The 18,372-nt window shown below is 43.1% G+C and overlaps 2 protein-coding genes across 2 annotated transcripts in view; one reads left to right on the forward strand and one right to left on the reverse strand.

Annotated features, from left to right (window-relative positions):
- Positions 1-4,794, forward strand: part of LOC136611906 (transcriptional regulator QRICH1-like) — a 33,238-nt gene extending 28,444 nt beyond the window's left edge. The window contains exons 9-10 of the mRNA XM_066591877.1: positions 34-124; positions 3,402-4,794. Of these exons, the coding sequence (XP_066447974.1) occupies positions 34-124; positions 3,402-3,591 (281 nt within the window). The 3' untranslated portion in view covers positions 3,592-4,794. The remainder of the gene's footprint in view (positions 1-33; positions 125-3,401) is intronic.
- Positions 4,795-14,169: 9,375 nt separating this feature from the next.
- The window catches only part of MOV10L1 (Mov10 like RNA helicase 1), a 70,663-nt gene continuing 66,460 nt past the window's right edge, over positions 14,170-18,372 (reverse strand). The window contains exons 24-25 of the mRNA XM_066591878.1: positions 16,359-16,450; positions 14,170-15,340 (exon numbers count right to left, since the gene is read on the reverse strand). Of these exons, the coding sequence (XP_066447975.1) occupies positions 15,331-15,340; positions 16,359-16,450 (102 nt within the window). The 3' untranslated portion in view covers positions 14,170-15,330. The remainder of the gene's footprint in view (positions 15,341-16,358; positions 16,451-18,372) is intronic.

Genomic DNA, 18,372 nt, shown 5'->3' on the forward strand with positions numbered 1-18,372 from the left:
TAACTTATAAACGCCGGACCTTTTATTTTTCAGTTGCAGAAGAAACCTACGTAGAGCAGCTTGAAAATCCGGATAACCCACTACAGTGTCCCATAAAACTGTATGACTTCTATCGCTTTAAATGGTATGTATTCTAAACAACCTTTTCTTGCCAGCGTTCTATCCACTCGAGAATTATTTCCTGGTGGAAATGCAGGCTATTCACTGCTGGTTTTCCAGCTACTGCTGGACCTATAGTTACACATGACTGGGTCGGATTCTGGATGCGGGATCCCACAGCGCAATCGGACTCTGTGTCCGGCCAGTAAGCCCGACGTACCTGTCCGAATGTTTTTTCTTCTGTACTGCGAATGTGCCAGCCAGCGCACATGCTCAGTACAGGTGTGACCGCGCCGTCACTAGGTGATGACGCAGATCCCGCTGCCTTTCCGCAATGATTATTGCGGGGGAGCAGGTGGGGATTGTGGGGGAGCAGGGGGGAGAAATGACAGGTCTCAGCATTCCGTGATTTAAATCCCTTGAGCGATGAATCGCTATGATTCTCCGTTCGTGGACATCGGGCTGCATTTTCCATAGTTAAGTCTATGGAAAGCATTCATTTCGTTACCTGCGGCCAAATTATCGCTGTGGGTGGTAAGGCAGTGACATATTGCCTGTGAACAAGAGGTCTAACTGGAGTCGGTAGTTGTTTTCAAAGTCCTTGGTCCCTAGATATTCAGAGAGTCCTCAAACTGCAGAGACCTTGCTGCCTCTATTAAGAAATTCTCACTTGAGGATTTTGTGAGACAATATAACAATGCTGATCTTCCTTTTTTTTTCTTGCCATCAAGGGGGGCACACAAGACATTGGCATTTTCAAACTCTGGCCTTAGAGGATATTGAATTTACTTCCCAACTGTAAATTTCTGTCCACCTAAAAAGATGATAAAATAAGGCAGCAGATTACTTTTAAACCATCAGAAAATGAATCTAGACGTCTTCTACTTTGTAATCTCCCATAAAAGGCTATGGGAGAGAGAGCACAAATACAGGACTCTGTCAGAGTCAGATTTTTGTGCAGCGTGTGGACTTCAGCATCGGGGTCTGGGTAGTGAGGATAAGAAATACATCACCCAACTCGCTGTCACCTCGCCCAGCAGCACCATAAGGTAGTTTCTGATACTCTAGGAAGGTGACAGGTTCCCTTTTAACACTTTCCAATCCAATTTTGGATTCAGGGTTTCCCAAAAGGCTTTCTCTTTTTGCTGTTATACAATGGTGCCATCTGCTGGCTAAAGCCAGTCTGTGTGCACCAGAGAGGCTCCAACAGTGTAGTGGCTGGCAAAAGACTGTAAGAATACCCTGTCAGATGTCTTCTGACATTGGAGCTGTACAAGCTTCAATCAGAATGTAGGAAGATGTCAGACAGTGGATTGGAAAGGGTTAATGTTGTAGTGACCAAGCATTGTACTTGTATGACACCTTTTTTATTGTCTGAGCAGAAATCCGATATGCAAGCTTCCTAGATAGCCTTACAATACTTGCAAGTGAACAGAGCAGTCAAAAGATTTTTTTTGACATATTTGTAAACACCAGCAAAATCTGGAAGCATTTACATAGTTTTCACTAAGCAAGTCCGTTTTCCCAACTGAAATGTGCCATCATAAAAAAAATTATGAATATACAGTTTGTCCAATTGTATCCAGAGGTGCTTTTATTTTACCTTTTTTATAGGTTTTAATCAACAACTTGCCAAGAACATTGTGACAAAGGCCGTGACGGAATATTGCTAGTGATATTCCGCCGCAGGGGATGAGGGGGGGAGCACTGACAGGTCTCAGCGGTGAGCCTATCTAAAAGATAGGCTCCCCACGGAGAATCGCGGCATGGTGCGATTTAGATCCCGCGAGCGAAGAATTGCTATGATTCTCCGCTTGTGGACGCCGACATTGCACTTTCCATAGCAATGCTATGGAAAGCTTCACACAGTGTGATCATCGCCCGTGGACATGCAGCCTAACTCCTACTGTTGGGCAGTCTTGCTCGGTCATCTGCATAATGGTGTCCTCGGCCTTGTGAAATATTCATTAGATCGGTCTCCCATGTTCATCTTCTACCTTTACTCATTTATAAAAGCACGTGAAGAATGGTAGCAACCTAAAGAATACTTGTATCTACCTTCATGGCCAGTTTGTGGAAACCCCTCTTATTTCATCCACACTTTTTGGTACTGCAAACCTACAGATATTCGTAATCTCCTAAGCAATAGAATGGATCAAAGTAAATAGTTTGTGACCTTATATGTGGTATCCTAGGATTGCTCACACTGACTCTGTCAACTTTGTGTCCCACAGGACCTGCCAGTCAACTGAAAGGGCTGTTTAACCCTCACAATAAATGCTCAGCCATTCAGTAACTGGCTTTACACGCAGAGTACATAAAACTTATAGTGAGTCTGTAGCTGTATATAACCCTTTGATCATACAATACAAATGAGAGATGTGTAAATAAAAAAGCGCACTTTAGCATGCACGCCTCGCTAAAAAAAGGGTGTGTGATTTCAGCATAAAACGCACGCCCCTCCCCCCCCCAAAAGAATAAAGTAAAACAGAAAACCTAAATTAAAAAAAATACAAAAGTATGTGTGATTTTCAACCTTATTATTGAAGATATTTAAGTAGTAAAGCATCCTCTGGGACGATTATTCACATTATTCACCATTTGGGCTGTTGGAACACCCTATGAGAAAGGCTTTAATGCCTAATATTGCCCAAACTCGCTACCACTTCAGCCAGAAGTAACAAAGCAATGTTCCACAATTTAGCATAAAGGAGAGGCTGCCATGTTGTCTAAGGGAGACCAACTCTGGTGTTGGTATGCAATATTCTAAAAAGCACTTATATATGCAATGTCCAGGTACCTGTGTATTTTTGGTTGTGTGTGTTTTTTTTTGTTTTGTTTTTTTTTTAACTTGACACACTAAAAAAAAACAACAAAAAAGCGTTTGCAAATGGGTGAGTAGACCACCTAATAATTGTTAAAGGGAATCTGTCATCGGGCATGCTGATTGCAGCAATATGTCTATTACATGTATACATGTAGTAGTTTAGGAGAAACTTTGATTTTATTAGTACCAACCACAGGCAGAGGACTAGTTCTCCATCATGAGCTCTAAATACCCCACCAAATGTCCTCTGACACTCCTCTCCCTATGGCAGCTGGCACCCCTTCACTGTGCAATCAGTAGCTGGAGGATGTGATGGGCATGGCTAGTCCCACAAGTGGGCAGAGCCAATCATGGCTCGCAGATATTGGTCCGCAAAAAACTAGTGAAGGGATTCCCTTTAAGTAATGTAGCTTTTACTGTTAAGTTTTCCATTTGCCATATGCCTTCCGTTTTAATCTTTTCTGTTGCTTTTCAGTCCTCAGGGAGCCCGAGGACCCGCTGATGCCTTCTACTTGGTCCCTGAACCAGTAGTTGCACCTAACAGCCCCATCTGGTACTCTGGACAGCCTGTAAATGAAGAGGTGATGGAGCAGATGCTGACTCGTATCTTACTAGTTAAGGAGGTCCAGGAAGCACATGCTTCATCTCGCATTTCTGCATACTAATCACTTGTACTATATATCTGTATCTTCAACTATTTGTATATACAACTATTTGTAAAGCATGAAGAAGCTGTGTAGACTCTTTACTGTAGTGTACTATATCCCACAGAAAAAGGAATTGCTTTTCAGTATACAAAGCATTTACTGACCATAGTCCGATATGTTCGCAATGTACAAAAAGCACATTCTGCAGTTTGTTTTCGAAGTCCATAATTTATGCTGACACTACATTGGGCACTATTTAACACTGTGTATGCAGTGCTGAAATCACTTGTATGGAGTAAATTTCCACTCCGATTTACTTATGATTTCCTTAATGTAAATATATATATATTTTTTTTTGTGCGCATATAAGCAAATGCATAAAGAAAAAAAAAATCAATTCTTACCTTAAGTCTTATGATTAAGAAATATGTACCATACGAAAGACTGTGCAAAATCATTGTTTGTATCAAGCGCTTAGCATTTGTATAATTTATTAATCAGTTTAGTGCAATGCAGCCATAATCCATCATGTTCTGAATGAAACATGCTAGAATTATGGGATCGTACTGTTTTTTTTTTCCTTTTCTAAAAGGAGAAGGCTTCCATGACTGGCCTAGCAGAGGAACAGAATTTCCAAGGAAATCCTCAGGTCTTTGCAAGAATATAGACGTTACAAAAAACATGTCTACCCGTAAAGAGAAGATGAAACCATGTTGTTTTGTTTGCTATCATTATTTGCTGTTGGAGGCAAGCGTAAGCTGGGTTCACGGGAAGCTTCAATGCTGTTGGATTCTTTCCAGCCTTTGTGTTTGATGTAGTAGGTGTGATTTGTGCCTAAGTAAAAATGTCACTACAGATTTGACACTTTATTGGTTAACACCTACACTTGTGTTTGCACAGAAGGATTGCACATCATGCTGAGAAAAAAAAATAACTATACAACCTTACCTCAAAAATCCAGTCATGCCATGCCTTAACACAAACCAGGCACTTGGATTTCTTTCAGTGGTGACTGTAATGTAAATTTTGATTACTTGTGTTTTTAGTAAGTTCACTTTTACAGGGAGATTTGTATATTTTCACAGAAGATTTAACATGGAAATCACTAATAGGTAAATGAGTTTGTTATATCTGATGTATGCTAGATTTCTGGTATCTTTGTTATTTAATACAGATTTGAGCACTAATTTTGATTTGAAATAAAAATTGCAATTGAATGTATTGTGTTGGCTGTAGAAACCCATTTGTTTCCCTACAGTTATTTAGGTTTCATGACTTAGACAGACCCTCGGTGGTAGCTTACTGGTGTAAGGGTACAGTCTGGCAGCAGTAGGTCTGGTCCCTATAGGTCCAAAAATGTCTTTGCATTAATGGGAGGAGATCCTGACGAAGGAAGGTTTTAGACAAGGACTATACAGATCCAGCATGGACTGGAAATGTATGCTCTACCTGGTAGAGGGACCAACGACTAATGTTAATAGGACTCTGCTCTTAAAGCCTTGCTTTTGCTGGAGTAATACTATCAATCATGTACTGTAAAATATTTCTGCATGTTTTCCACCTAAGAGGATCTCTGAAACAGTATGGCAGAATTACATGGAAGGATCTCTATCTGGTTTTAAGCACTAGTAATATACTGGTCACATTTCTTAAGGCCATTCTAGACTAATGATGCTTGCTGGTCTTACTTTAGGCTTCTATACACACTTAGACCAGGATATCGGTGATTTGGGGAGTACTGTATTGAGCTCTATTTCGATTTTATTTTTTTATGCATTCACACTTTTTATTTTCTTGCATAGGTAAAAGTGAAATGGTATAATAGATTGGTTCATAATGATATATACGAATGAATTGTTAGCTATTGCCTGTCTGCACAAAACATTTGGCATGATTATCAATCTTCCATTTACTTGTTTTTCTCTTCCTTTATTGCCTTACTGTAGTCTATAATAACTTTTTTTTTCCCTGTACACAAAGTTGGCACAGCTTGTTTCCAGGAAAGATCTTAAACTCTGTGAGTGATTTCTATTGTCTTAGACACACAATCTGAATGCACCTCTTTAAAAAAGGTAGATTTTTTTTATTTTATTTTTTTACACTTTTCAGCTAAATAGAATACTAAATTTGTTGCACACGTATACAATGAACGATCACTGCATTAGGAATACCTACTCAGTAATGGGATGTCCACTTCTTTGGATAATTGTGCCCTTCAGTCATCAGGGAACGGATTCTACAAGTTGGCAATCATCCTCCATACTAAACTCGACCCATGCCTGCTGCAGCAGTGCCAGCAGTTGGTGCACATTTTGCGGAGAAGATCTCGCAGACCTATCCAGCATATCCCAAGCATGTTCAATGTGGTAAAAATAAAGGGGTAATCAGCTCACCCATCACTTTACATAGCTAAAGCCATATCCAGCTTGGAAAAACCCAGTCTTAGGCCTCCTTCACACGACCATAGGCGTTTTTATGTGCGCCTGTCGGCGCCATAAAAAAACGCGTGAACGGGCGCACAAGTGTAGCGTTTGTGCACCCTCTTAGGCTCACCTCCTCCCTCCGGCTGTTTGCAATGGGAGTGGGCGGGATGGGGGTTGAGCTAGGCACTTGTCCCTTTTCTTCAGCTAGCAATGGGAGTGGCTTAGCTCCGCCCCTTTCCAGCCCCCTCTCATTGCAGACAGGTGGAGGGAAGGAGGGAGCTTTTAGTCACGCTGCTAAACTCCCTCCCATCTCTCTTCTCTGGCCGCTGTCATTGGCTACCATAGGAGCTCGTGAAGCGGCCAACGTATTCGGGCCGGAAAGATAGTTCCAGGACTATCTTTTCGGCCCAGCAAGAAAGCGCCCGGCGCTATATTAGCCCAGCCGGGCACTTTTACCCCGCGGGAATACGGCCATGTGATCTGATGCATTGGAATCCAATGCATCAGATTGTAGTGTATATCAGCCGAGCGTGAAAACAGCGGCCAATATACCCGCGTGTGAAAGAGCCCTTAGGTTGTTGGGCATGAAAAATATTCAGCACACAAACACCACTTAAGAACATCCTTTATTAAACATTTAAAGATTAAAAACCTAAAAAGAATGTGTCCCAAGGAGAAATTGTGGAGCCTTGTCTAACTTTGCACACAGTTGTACTGCTGGGTCAGTTGGTCCACTGTGGCACATCGGTGCTGAAATACCAGACATGCCAACCAATGCTAACCTCCTATAATCAATCACAGATGGCTTGCCACTGTATCATCTACTGTCGGTTCAAGGCTGAACCAATGTTGGCGTACTCTTGAAACCATGGTTCAGAAATACTGGTACCACACACTGGGCACAACAATTGGCCCGCGGTTAGTCACTACGTTTACCTATTGCTGCTAACTGTTGCAGAGCAGCACAGTATCTGAGAGCAGATTGTGATGCCATCATGTGGTATCGGGTTACTGATCACATGATGCCATGCGCCAGCTGTTCCTAATGCACTGATTGTTCAGTGTAGATTGGTTGTCAAATAGATTTGGGCTTCAAAGAGTAATTGATCAAAGCCTTAGTTCAAGTCTATTTGCAATCAGTGCTGTTAAAAACAACTAACCTAATTTCTTGAATTTTTTGCTAATTTGTCTCATTTAAATATTTCAGCTCACCCAACATTAAGATAAGACAACACAAAATGCAGCATTAAAATGATCTTCCCATCTATTGACGGTTAATCCAAATCACCCATGTGAAAAAGTAATTGTTCCCCTCCCCCCACCAATTCTTTTATAATTGGTTGTGCCACCCTAGGCAGTAACAACTGCAGTCAAGCGTTTACAATGAGTCCTTTACATCACTGTTGAGAAATTTTGGCCTACTACTCTTCACGTAATTGTTTTAATTTGACTACACTGGGGAGTTTTCGAGCATGAACTGCTAATTTAACTACCCGTTGCCACAGCATCTCCAGGAGAGGCGAGTTAGAACTTTAACTCTGCCACTCCAAAACTTTAATTTTGTTGCTTTTATGCTATTTAGAGACCTCTTTGTCGTATGCTTTGGATAATTGTCCTGCTGCTTCATAACTCAGTTACACTTGAATGGATGCATAAACCTTTCCCTGCAACATTTTCTGCTGGAGAACAGAATTCACAATTCCATCAACTAAGAAGAGATGCCCAGGTCCTGCGGGAGCAAAGCAACCCCGGCCATCACAATCCCATCATGTTTGACTGTTGGTGGTCTTAGTTGGGAACGTGGTGTTACGTTTAGTGTTTTGGGATCAATCACTTTAAAAACAAAAGTTCCATTTTTATTTAGTCTACAGATCATCATCAACAAAAGCCCTGAGGTCATATAGATGACTTTTGGCAAGCGAAAAACAGACCTTTTTGTGCTCTTTTTGGCCAACAGTCGTTGGCGCCTTGCAACTCTCCCATGGATGCCATATTTGCCCAGTGTCTGTTTTCTTGTGGAACTATGTACACTGACCTTACCCGAGGTCTATAGTTACCTGTTCATCTGGATGAGTCAATGAGCTCGAGCGAGAAGTGCCTTAGCAGAGTATCTCCCCGCTCGTCTCTAAAGATTCACGTGGCGGGGAGGAACGGAGGGGAGATCTCTCTCTTCCTCGCCCCCCCCCCCCCCCCCGCGCGCGCAACTCGCCTGTCACCGGCCCCCGAATCTTTAGAGACGAGCAGGGAGATACTCGGCTAAGGCTCTGCTCGCTCAAGTAATGTGCCTTTAGCGAGTTTACTCGCTCATCTCTACTGGTAACCCATTGCAAATTCAATCACTATGCTATTTTTTTCTCCATTTCTGGATAATGGCTCTTGCTGTAGTTTACTGGAGTCATGTAGCCTTAGTAAGGACTTTGTAACCAGTTGCAGACTGGTAGATTTCAATGACTTTACAATGTGGCATCATGTGCTGCTTTTTGAGACCACTTGTTCTGCTTCCCAGTGCCAGACCGGTTCTATTTAAGTGATGCTAAGGTCTGGCAGTAATCGTGGGTGGGGGTAGCAGCATGCTCTATTTTGATCCTGATTCAGTGTGGACGGCTTCCCTGGACATTGGTGAAAGCCATCTGTCCCTCGGCCCTTCCGCAATCGCTTTCCGGAAAGGCTGCGGGATCTGTGTCATCACCTAGTGACAGCGCGGTCCCCTCTGTACTGCTCATGCACACTGGCTGGCACATCCGCAGTACAGAAGAAAAGGCATATGGACAGGTACACAGTGTCACCGGATCAGAATCTCACTCAATCGTGTGCATTCAGCCTAAGTATCTTACTACATACAGATGTATCTATAGACACACTGGCTAAGGTATATTTGTAAATCCTTTACTTTTATATGTTAAATGTTTTTAGCTCCCTGCGACTCGAGTCAGCCATAATTGCTATAGCTTCTAATTTTGCAGTGTGGCACCCCCAGGCTCCATGCAGTGACAGCAGTATCCCCCTCGCCTCCCTCTGTCATATGACAACAGATCCCAAGTGCAGGAATACATAAGTACTGCTGATGTAACTCAGAAGGGAGGTGCTCAGTGGTCAGTGACAGCATACCACAAAGGAGGGGTGTGTTCTACTTGGTACAGGGAGACTGCTGTACAAAATTAGACGCTACAACGCTATTCCTGGCTGAGTGAGGAAAAATATTAGAAAAAGTGTTACTAAAGTATATTAGTAAAGCCCCTTTTACCTCAGACAACTGTCATGCACTTCAGAGCCCGCCAGCCATGATTGTGTCTTTGATTTTACACAGGATCATTGCTCAGTGAATGGAGGTGGAGTGGGCCAAAGATCATTCTAGCCTGATCACCTCAGTAAAACAGGCAGTCGTTCATAGATTGACTGTGTTTATGATGAAGCAGCAGACCAACAATTGGCTAAGGCAATCACTGCAGTGCTTGATGAACCAATCGGAGCCAGCGCTTCCTGGGGGCAGGATTTATGAACCCCATTGACCAGGAAGCAGCTGCTGAAGACTGCAAACAAGTGCAGCAGAGCTGACAGCACCTGTTAAGTAAAATTTTTTTTTAATGCAGTGATCTCACTAGTTACCTGTGTGAAAGAGGCCTGATGATGGAAATAACCGCGTGGGTGCAACTTGGGTGTCTCAGCAATCCTGTTGAAAGTGAAAGGAGCGTTGGTGCGCCTGTGCAAGCAGCATTCCATTCAGTTTCCTCCTTACTGCATGGGTTGCAGTAACCCCACAATGAGGACTGGAGACACGAGATCCCCATTCTTGAGATCGGCAGGGTCTCAGTAGGAAGAGCGCCACCGATCAAGTTATCACCTGTCCTGTGGATAGGGAGTAACGTGCTCTTTTGGTATAATCCCTTTAAGTTGGTGCTGGTTAAAAATCAAGTTCAGTAAGTTGGATTGTTGTAGGCATTCGGCAGCTGCGATGTGTTTGTCATACTTTGGCTGTTAAAAAGTACCAGATACTGGTAAGGCTATAAGAGAATGTGTACTGAATGTTTGCTTACCTAGCAGAGTTGCTGACCTCTACTTTCTTAGTTAATGGAATGGCAAAATGGCGTATTGTACATGCGCGTGTAGACACTGTGACAACACCTTTGCCACTTCAGGACCACTGCACATTTATATGAATGCAGAAATCCTGCAGGGTGGATGCAGCGGAGTCATCTCCATAGCCGACAGGTAGCAGCTGTTTCTGACAACTGCCTCAATTAGAGCTACCTGCTGAGAGACAGGGTCAGTGGGGTGGGGAATGGGAACCCTTCCTGCACTCCGCCACAGCACAATCAGGGGGTTAGCAATGGGCGAGCATGGCAGGCCAGAGCTTGCTGAAGGTTCCCAGGGCTGCCACACGTGAATGCCTATCAAGCCCTGCACCGTCAAAAATCTCTATATAGTAAAGCACTGCAATATATATTTCAAGCGATAAAATGATCACAAGCTTAAGTGTATTGCGGAGACTAAAAGTAAAAAAAAAGAAAAAAACAAAAAGAAAATTTAAGTGAATAAAATCTTAAGTTAAAAAAAATAGCGCTGAATACCGACTGGAATTACTTTTGTCTTTGATCCTGGCTCCCAAAAATTTTGAATAGTGATCAAAAACATGCAAGTTTCCCAAAAGGTAATGAAAACTACAACTCACCCTGCAAATAACGAGCCTTCACCCAGCCCAAATGATGAAAACACAAAGTTACCTCAGCATATGGCAATAGAAAGCAATTTTTAAAAATACCAAATTTCTATAAGTTAATGTTTTCTACCACCGCAAGCATACCGACTCATACAACAATGTTTGTATCTTATTTTTGCTGCACTGTGAATGCTAAACCTACCAAAAATGTCACTCACATTTTATTTTTCATTTCTCTTCCATTAAAGTTTTTCCATACATTATGATACATTAAATTGTACCTTTAAAAATACAGCATAAAACAAGCCCTCATACAGCTATGTCAATGGAAAAATGTAAAGGTTATGATTCTTGAAAGGCTGGGACAAAAAAACGAGGACCAGAGATTTTACACGGTTTTATTAAAGTGGTTACATTGCAGGACCCTTCTTATTGCAGCAGTGACAATTGTGCCTTCTCCCCAACAGACAAAGCTGGAAGTCGCCTTTACAAAGACAGTGCTTCGCTTCCATCCCCAATAATCACTGTAAACCTCCTTTTGCCCTGTAATTAGATTTGGTAGTTTGCTCGCTCATTCACTCCAAAAAAGGTAAAGGGGTTTAGTTTAGTTGTTGCTTTCCTACTCTTCAAAAGTTTCAGAAATACACAATTCCCGATTATATTCAATTGTGTACCTAGAAACAAAATAAAAAGGTGTAGCACTTTTTCTTATAAAGCCACAAAAGCAAGTTATCCTCTATACGTAGAATAGGCGATAATTCCAAGAGCCCGAGTCTGCTGTGTCCAGGAATGAAAGGAGCAGTGGTAATACATGTGCTCTGCCGATACATTTGTTTCAATTGGAACGCTCAGCTATCTCTGGTTGTTCCACTGAAATGACTGGACCAGCAGCACACTTGCACAACCAGCACTCAGAACTGGGGTTCAGTAATAAAGTGAGGAGCTGTTAGGGGTGAAAAAAGATGGTACCCCATCTGAGGGCAACATAAGTGGCAGTTATACGTTCGTCTGAATCCAGCCTATCGGCTGGGTTTTCACACCCATCCGATATGTCGTCTCTCTCTGCAGGAAGGGGGGGGGGGGATGGAAGAGCCAGGAGCAGGAACTGAGCTCCCGCCTCCTTCACCCCTCTGCCAATTCTTGGAATGTAGCCCCGCCTCCTTTCATTGCAAATAGTGCAGAGGGGCAGGAGCTCAGTTCCTGCTCCTGGCTCTTCCATCCTCCCCCCCCCCCACTGCAGATGAGGACACCGTATATCGGCTCGGCGTGAAAACCAAGCCGATATACGGTCGTCTGAATCCACCCTTAGACATATCACTGTAATTAGTGTGGGTGGATCTCTGCAGTAGTTTTAGAGTAACCTGCCTTTAAATCAGTAGCAACACATACACAGAGGACTACTTACAGTAGTCCTGGATAGTGATGAGCTGCAGGCTAGCTCCACCCACCCCAGCCAATGATTGACAACTCTCTCTATGTACAGCAATAGGCAGAGAGCTGTCAGTCATTAGCCTGCAGCTCATGCATATGCAGAAATAGTTCTGTGTCCTGCTGCTACTAATTAAATGGAAGTTTCTCCAAAACTACTGCACAGATTTACGAAATCAGACATATCGCTAATCACGGAGACCAGTATAACGACAGTGCCTGTCACAGTGAGGACTGCAAGAACATGGTAACAGTCTATTTAAATAGGTGTCAACATTATGAAAATAAATGATACACCCAACACCTCATGATGTACTATTGCTCCATGAGGGCTAAACTCTTGTGCTGATTGATACAACAGTACATCATGGCTATGGTTTGGGCACAGGACGTAAACAGTCACTGCGGCCTGCAGCATTTAAGCGATTACACAGGGAGGGGACTTTCTCTGCCACCCCAGCGCTGTTGTCATAGCAACTGACAAACTAACAATAGCCTGCAGATTTGCCATCTTACTACACCCATTAGGCCCCGCTTCTAGAAAGGCTATTGAAATCTGCATGGAAAATATCACAGAGCAGACACCTTTTACATGTGCGAGATTTGTGCGTCTCATATCAACCACATTCTTTTGAATGGAGTCCTATACATGTTTTCCCGCACCACATAGAGCAGGAAAACAATTGTGTCACGCTCTATTTTTTGGTGTTCACCTTGAATGCTTTGATTTCAATGGGACATTAATGCATTGCATGGCTCCTCACATGCTGTGCGATCTGAGGTTTCTCATTGAAATCAATGGGAAACACTTCTGATCCTCACTTGTGTGAGAGGTTGACATTTTTGCCTGAAAATGACCTCACATCCGTAGGTAAGACGCAGGGTTTCTCAGACCAATATTGCACTCGCCCCGTGTGTAGGTAAGCCTCAAGCGGTGAAAACTTCAATTCACTTTTATTAAAGGGGTTTTGTCATTTAAAAAAAAAAAAAAAAAAGAAGCTATACTTACCTATTCCTTCCCAGGCAGACTCCTTACTGCATCTTTTCCACGCTGATCTTCTCCAGTCCCCCGGGCCACCTCCCCTCCAACTGGCCCGATCATTCTCTTCTTGTTATGAAGCATGCATTCCTTGCATTCTTTTTCCTGCCCGGCAAGGTACACCACGTCACTGTGACATAGCATTCACTGGCTAGGAAGAAATGCTGATCTATTGCAGAGACAGCGGGCATGCACAGTCTCTGCAATAGCTCAGCACTCCCTGCTAGGCTGTGAACGCTACATCACTAGTGGCATAGCGTACATTGCTGGGCAGGAAGAATGCCTGTGAATGGATGCTTTGTCACAGGAAGCAGAAGAATCAGCCAGCTGGAGGTGAGGTGAGGTGACCACCCCCCACCACCACCACCAGAGATGGGCGTAATAAAAATTAAAAAAAATTATATGAATTAAAATACATACATAAAAAAGATAAAAAGGTCTGTAGTTGGTGATTTATCCTAAGAGATCAAAGTAATACAATGTTTACTTGAAAAATTGCATACTTTGAAAACTAATAAATACACTCATTGTCAAAAAAAATCAAAACGCCTAGATGGAGCTGTCGGAATCAAATGCAACTTTATATGTGCGATTGTAATACACAAAGTACTGTGGTGTATTATACGAGTCAGTGCTGAAATAGCTATTGATGTTGTTCATCTTGCCTTTCAAAGAGCAAAATAAAAAAGGAATCAAAAAGTTGTAAGTACCTCAAAATGGTATCAAAGAAAACATCAATTCATACTGCAAAAAAACAAGCCTGCACAGTTTCATCTACAGAAAATAAGGTTATAGGCATTTTTTTTCTTGTGCAAAAGATTACCAATGCAGCTGTCGCCCCCCACCCCCCTTCTTCCACAATAAAAATGTAATTGCAAAAAAATAGCAGGAACAGTTAAGTCATAATATGTTTTTAATAGCAGTCTGTGACCAACAAATATTGGGAACCACAAGGAGGCAGTAGTGTCCAGTGTACTTTTTCCTAATCACTTATAGGTGCAGAGAAATATACCTTTGCACTTATTCATATGTTCAACAAACAAAGCAAGATAACAGTAAAAGAAACAAACAACTTTCCTAAACAGTTTCCAAGAAAACAGTCTGTTATGGAAAGAAGATTACACAGAATCGCCTCCAAAAATGTCACTCAAAATAATGGAAAAAGAAGAGTGTATCACTACTATACATTAAAGGGAACCTGTCACAAACATGATGCATGCAGACTGGACAGCATCTCAGAGCAGAAGCAGCTGAGCAGATTGATGTATAGTTTTATGGGGAAAGATTCAGTAGAAGGGTATATTCACACGAGCCATTTTTCCATCCAATCTGTGGACCAAAAAATAGGTCCAAGATTGGATGGAAATAGAACCCAGATAACCATCAGCCACTGATAGGACCTCTAAACCCACGATGAGCGGAGGCTGAAATGAACAAAATACAAGCAGCACTGAATCTTTTCCCACAAAGCTATGCCGGAAGTTTATTAAGACTGGCATATCCAACGCTGGCCTTAATGAGATTTTCGCCAGCACTCCTATATGGAGAGCAGCTTCCGGCACCTCTGTGCACCTACTCCAGATCCAATCTGGCGTTCATATCGTCAATCTGGCCGTATCATTTGTGCTAATTTCTTGTGTAAATTATACAGAAATGTGTCAGTCTGGGGTGGTCTGCCTCCTCTGATAAACCACACCCCATTAACAAAACGTGTCAGGCGCAGACAACGAAAAGTGGCAAATTTTTGTGCAAATCCCCAGTTGTGTAAAGATCTTCAAACTTTTCACCAGAAAGTGGTGTAAAAGGTTGATGAATGTTCCCTTATGTGTCTAGGACTAGAGGGTCCCTCTTTTACAGACGGCTGGACTTCAATTAGGCAGTGATTTAGACTAACGATGCATACAGACTGCTGTGATGCAGCCCTGGACAGTCCGGGCAGCATGCAGTGGCTTAGATTGAAGCTGCATACTAGTGCACAGCGTCCATCAGGTAGTCAGAGAACTGGTGCACCCAATACAGCAGGCTCCATGTAACCTGCTCCGCTTCTGCTCTATAGCACATTCAAACTTACAGGTTCTCTTTATTCTTATTGTTTCCAGTCAAAAATCTCAAAACCACAACAATTTACAAAATGTAAAGCATCTCCTGGCGGATGGTGATCTATCCAGACAAGTCAGCGGCCTTTTGAGGAGAAGCCGTGTTCCTGCAGATTAATCACACCTGAAAATACAAAAAAACTCAATCTAGTAGTAGTTTTCTTTGATATCTGAAATGACAACATGTTCTAGCAGCGTTTACAACCCATCAAACGCCAGATATGAGGATTGTTGGGTTCTGTTCACATCTGCGGTCGAGGAACAAAAGAACAAACCCTGTGGTACAAGGATCTGTCCTATGGAGCCTCAGACACAGATGTTAACAGAGCCGTAGCCTCTTAAGGCCCCCTCCACACGACCATATGAGTAATTGTGCGCACATAGGCGGAGCGGTTTTGCGGGTCAAACTATGTTTTTTTGTGCATGCATAGTCTAATGAATTCCAGATGTGTTATTTTTCCAGCAGAGTTATGCAGTGTATCACGCATCTCCTAATCTATTTTACGTGCATTCATACACCACCCCATTAACTTCTATGGGGACATTTGATGCAATAATATGCAGGAAAATATAGCTTGCTGACCCCCCCCTTTTTTTTTGCACAACTTATATATGCCGGAAAATACAAGTAAACGAATCCACTGAAATCAATGGGTTCTATACTCTGCATATACTTGTATGTAACGTTTGTGTGCGCAAATTGGTCCATGTGAATCTAGCCTAAGGAGATAGGCATTTTTGTTTTCTCCTGCCTGCTCCATACACCCTCCACAACTGCATTAAACATACTTATGTTATACAATTGGGAAAGGGTTGAAGAGCAAATCTTTCTAAATAAACTTCATAATGTATGGTCTTGGGTGGCCATACACATTAGGCAAAACTTGGCTGAAGCTGGTGAGTTCAGGTCTTCTGTATGGGGTTCCACCTGACTCCCCCAATGGCAGATGTTGGATCAGTTCTTTCCCTGGCAGGCAAGTCACTACCAGAAGCTTATTCCCCACTGGGCCATTTTATTTACATCCACAGAAATATTCACACGATATCCTCTTATAAATACGTGTTTGAACATGGAAACCCAATAAAAAGTATAGTGAATACTGCAGGTTATGTCCTTCTGTTCTTTTACTATCTGTACTCACTGTTGTAGAGATTCCAGAGCAGGAGGCAGATTACATCCAGTGTATGCTCCATTTACAATGCTGTACTCAAGCAGTGCGCATGCACAAGGATCCTTGGTGGAAGGAAACAAAAGCTGTAGAAATACACGAAGCTTGACAGATACAATTAAAGGGGTTGTCCCGCGGCAGCAAGTGGGGTTATGCACTTCTGTAGGGCCATATTAATGCACTTTGTAATATACATCGTGCATTAAATATGAGCCATACAGAAGTTATTCACTTACCTGCTCCGTTGCTAGCGTCCCCGTCGCCATGGTGCCGTCTAACTTCAGCGTCTAATCGCCCGATTAGACGCGCTTGCGCAGATGGGTCTTTTCCCTTCGGCTCGGTCCGGCAGCAGCGGCGTTCTGGCTCCGCCCCCTTGTACGTGTCATCGCGTAGCTCCGCCCCATGGTGTGTGCCAATTCCAGCCTCCTGATTGGCTGGAATCGGCACATGTGACCGGGGGGGGGGGGGGGAGCCAGAACGCCGCTGCTGCCGGACCGAGCCGAAGGGAAAAGACCCATCTGCGCAAGCGCGTCTAATCGGGCGATTAGACGCTGAAGTTAGACGGCACCATGGAGACAGGGACGCCAGTGCAGGGAAGGTAAGTGAATAACTTCTGTATGGCTCATATTTAATGCACGATGTATATTACAAAGTGCATTAATATGGCCATACAGAAGTGCATAACCCCACTTGCTGCCGCGGGACAACCCCTTTAAATACTATTTACTTAGAAGGGATATTCCCATGTCAAAACTATTATGGCTACAAGCGCCATTGTTTTGACCCACACCACTCGAGATTTGGCCCTCGCCTAATCTCATTGCATGTGGTGGCAAAGGATAGTTGGAAGTGCAGAAACAGCCAAGTGAGCCGTCTTACGCCATTTCCAAAGTTCACAGAGAAGCGAATGGAAGTTAGAAAAACAGCAAAGCTGACGTGTTCCATTGCCCAAGAGCTGTGTAAACTACATAGCTATAGATCTGCTCTTTCCGTAACTGCCATTAACTTTCTATGAGTGTTACGTAAAAAAGCATAGTGCAACAAGCTCCGTTTCCAAACGCCTGGCCATGGCGTACAGAGAGGAATTCTCATCTTGACCATGATGATCCGAATACCTCTTTAAAGGAGCAATCACGATGGCAAGTGATATTCCAAATGGTTACAGCTAGAGAGTTTCAATTTGCTGCTTACCCAGACTAAATCATTTTCATCCCACAAATTCTCAATAATCCACCATTACTCTCAAAATCATATTCAGTGACTTTCAAAGATCAGCAATATGATTGGAATTTACTGCAAGGTCTGTCGTGTTTTACCGTAAAGCTCCACGATCCTCGCGCTGCAGTTGGACCCAGACTGTTAGTTGGATACAGCTGTGTGCTTGATGTGAACCGCAGTTGTCACTCAATAGTTCAAATTGTTAAGTGGCACTGCCAAGTGGCCATGCAAAACACACAAGACTGAGCAAAGACACTTTTACACGGGACAAGTGTTGGGCAAATGATGCCCGACACTCGTCCCCGTGTATACTCACTTCTGTGCTATTACACAGGAGTGAGTATCGCTGGATCGCTTACAGCGTGGCCAGCAGGGGTGCGGGGCTGCTGCAGGAGATTTCTCTCCCTGCTCCTCTCCATTCAATGTAAGCAGCTGCTTACACTGAACGATGTGTCGTTTACACGTGACAACTATCGTTTTGAACTACCACCAATGAGAATCATCCCGTGTGAAAGAGCCTTAAAGCAGTTGATAAAAGAGCAATCCAAAAATACTTAGGTTGCTTTGCCTACAATATAAAGATAAGTGCACATGCCAGGTTAGGTAAATCAAACATTGGAAGAGGCATAGATTGTTTTCCCACTGACTGCACATCTGAGTGCAGGGAAGCTGAGCCTGTGAAGACAGCCCTTCCCCCAAAGCTAAAATGATGCCCCAACATCCTAGTTGGTAGAGAAGCTGAATGCCTAATGACAGGCAGTGGATTGCA

The sequence above is a fragment of the Eleutherodactylus coqui genome, chromosome 2, assembly GCF_035609145.1.
Source record: "Eleutherodactylus coqui strain aEleCoq1 chromosome 2, aEleCoq1.hap1, whole genome shotgun sequence".
In the NCBI taxonomy this organism is placed as follows: domain Eukaryota; kingdom Metazoa; phylum Chordata; class Amphibia; order Anura; family Eleutherodactylidae; genus Eleutherodactylus; species Eleutherodactylus coqui.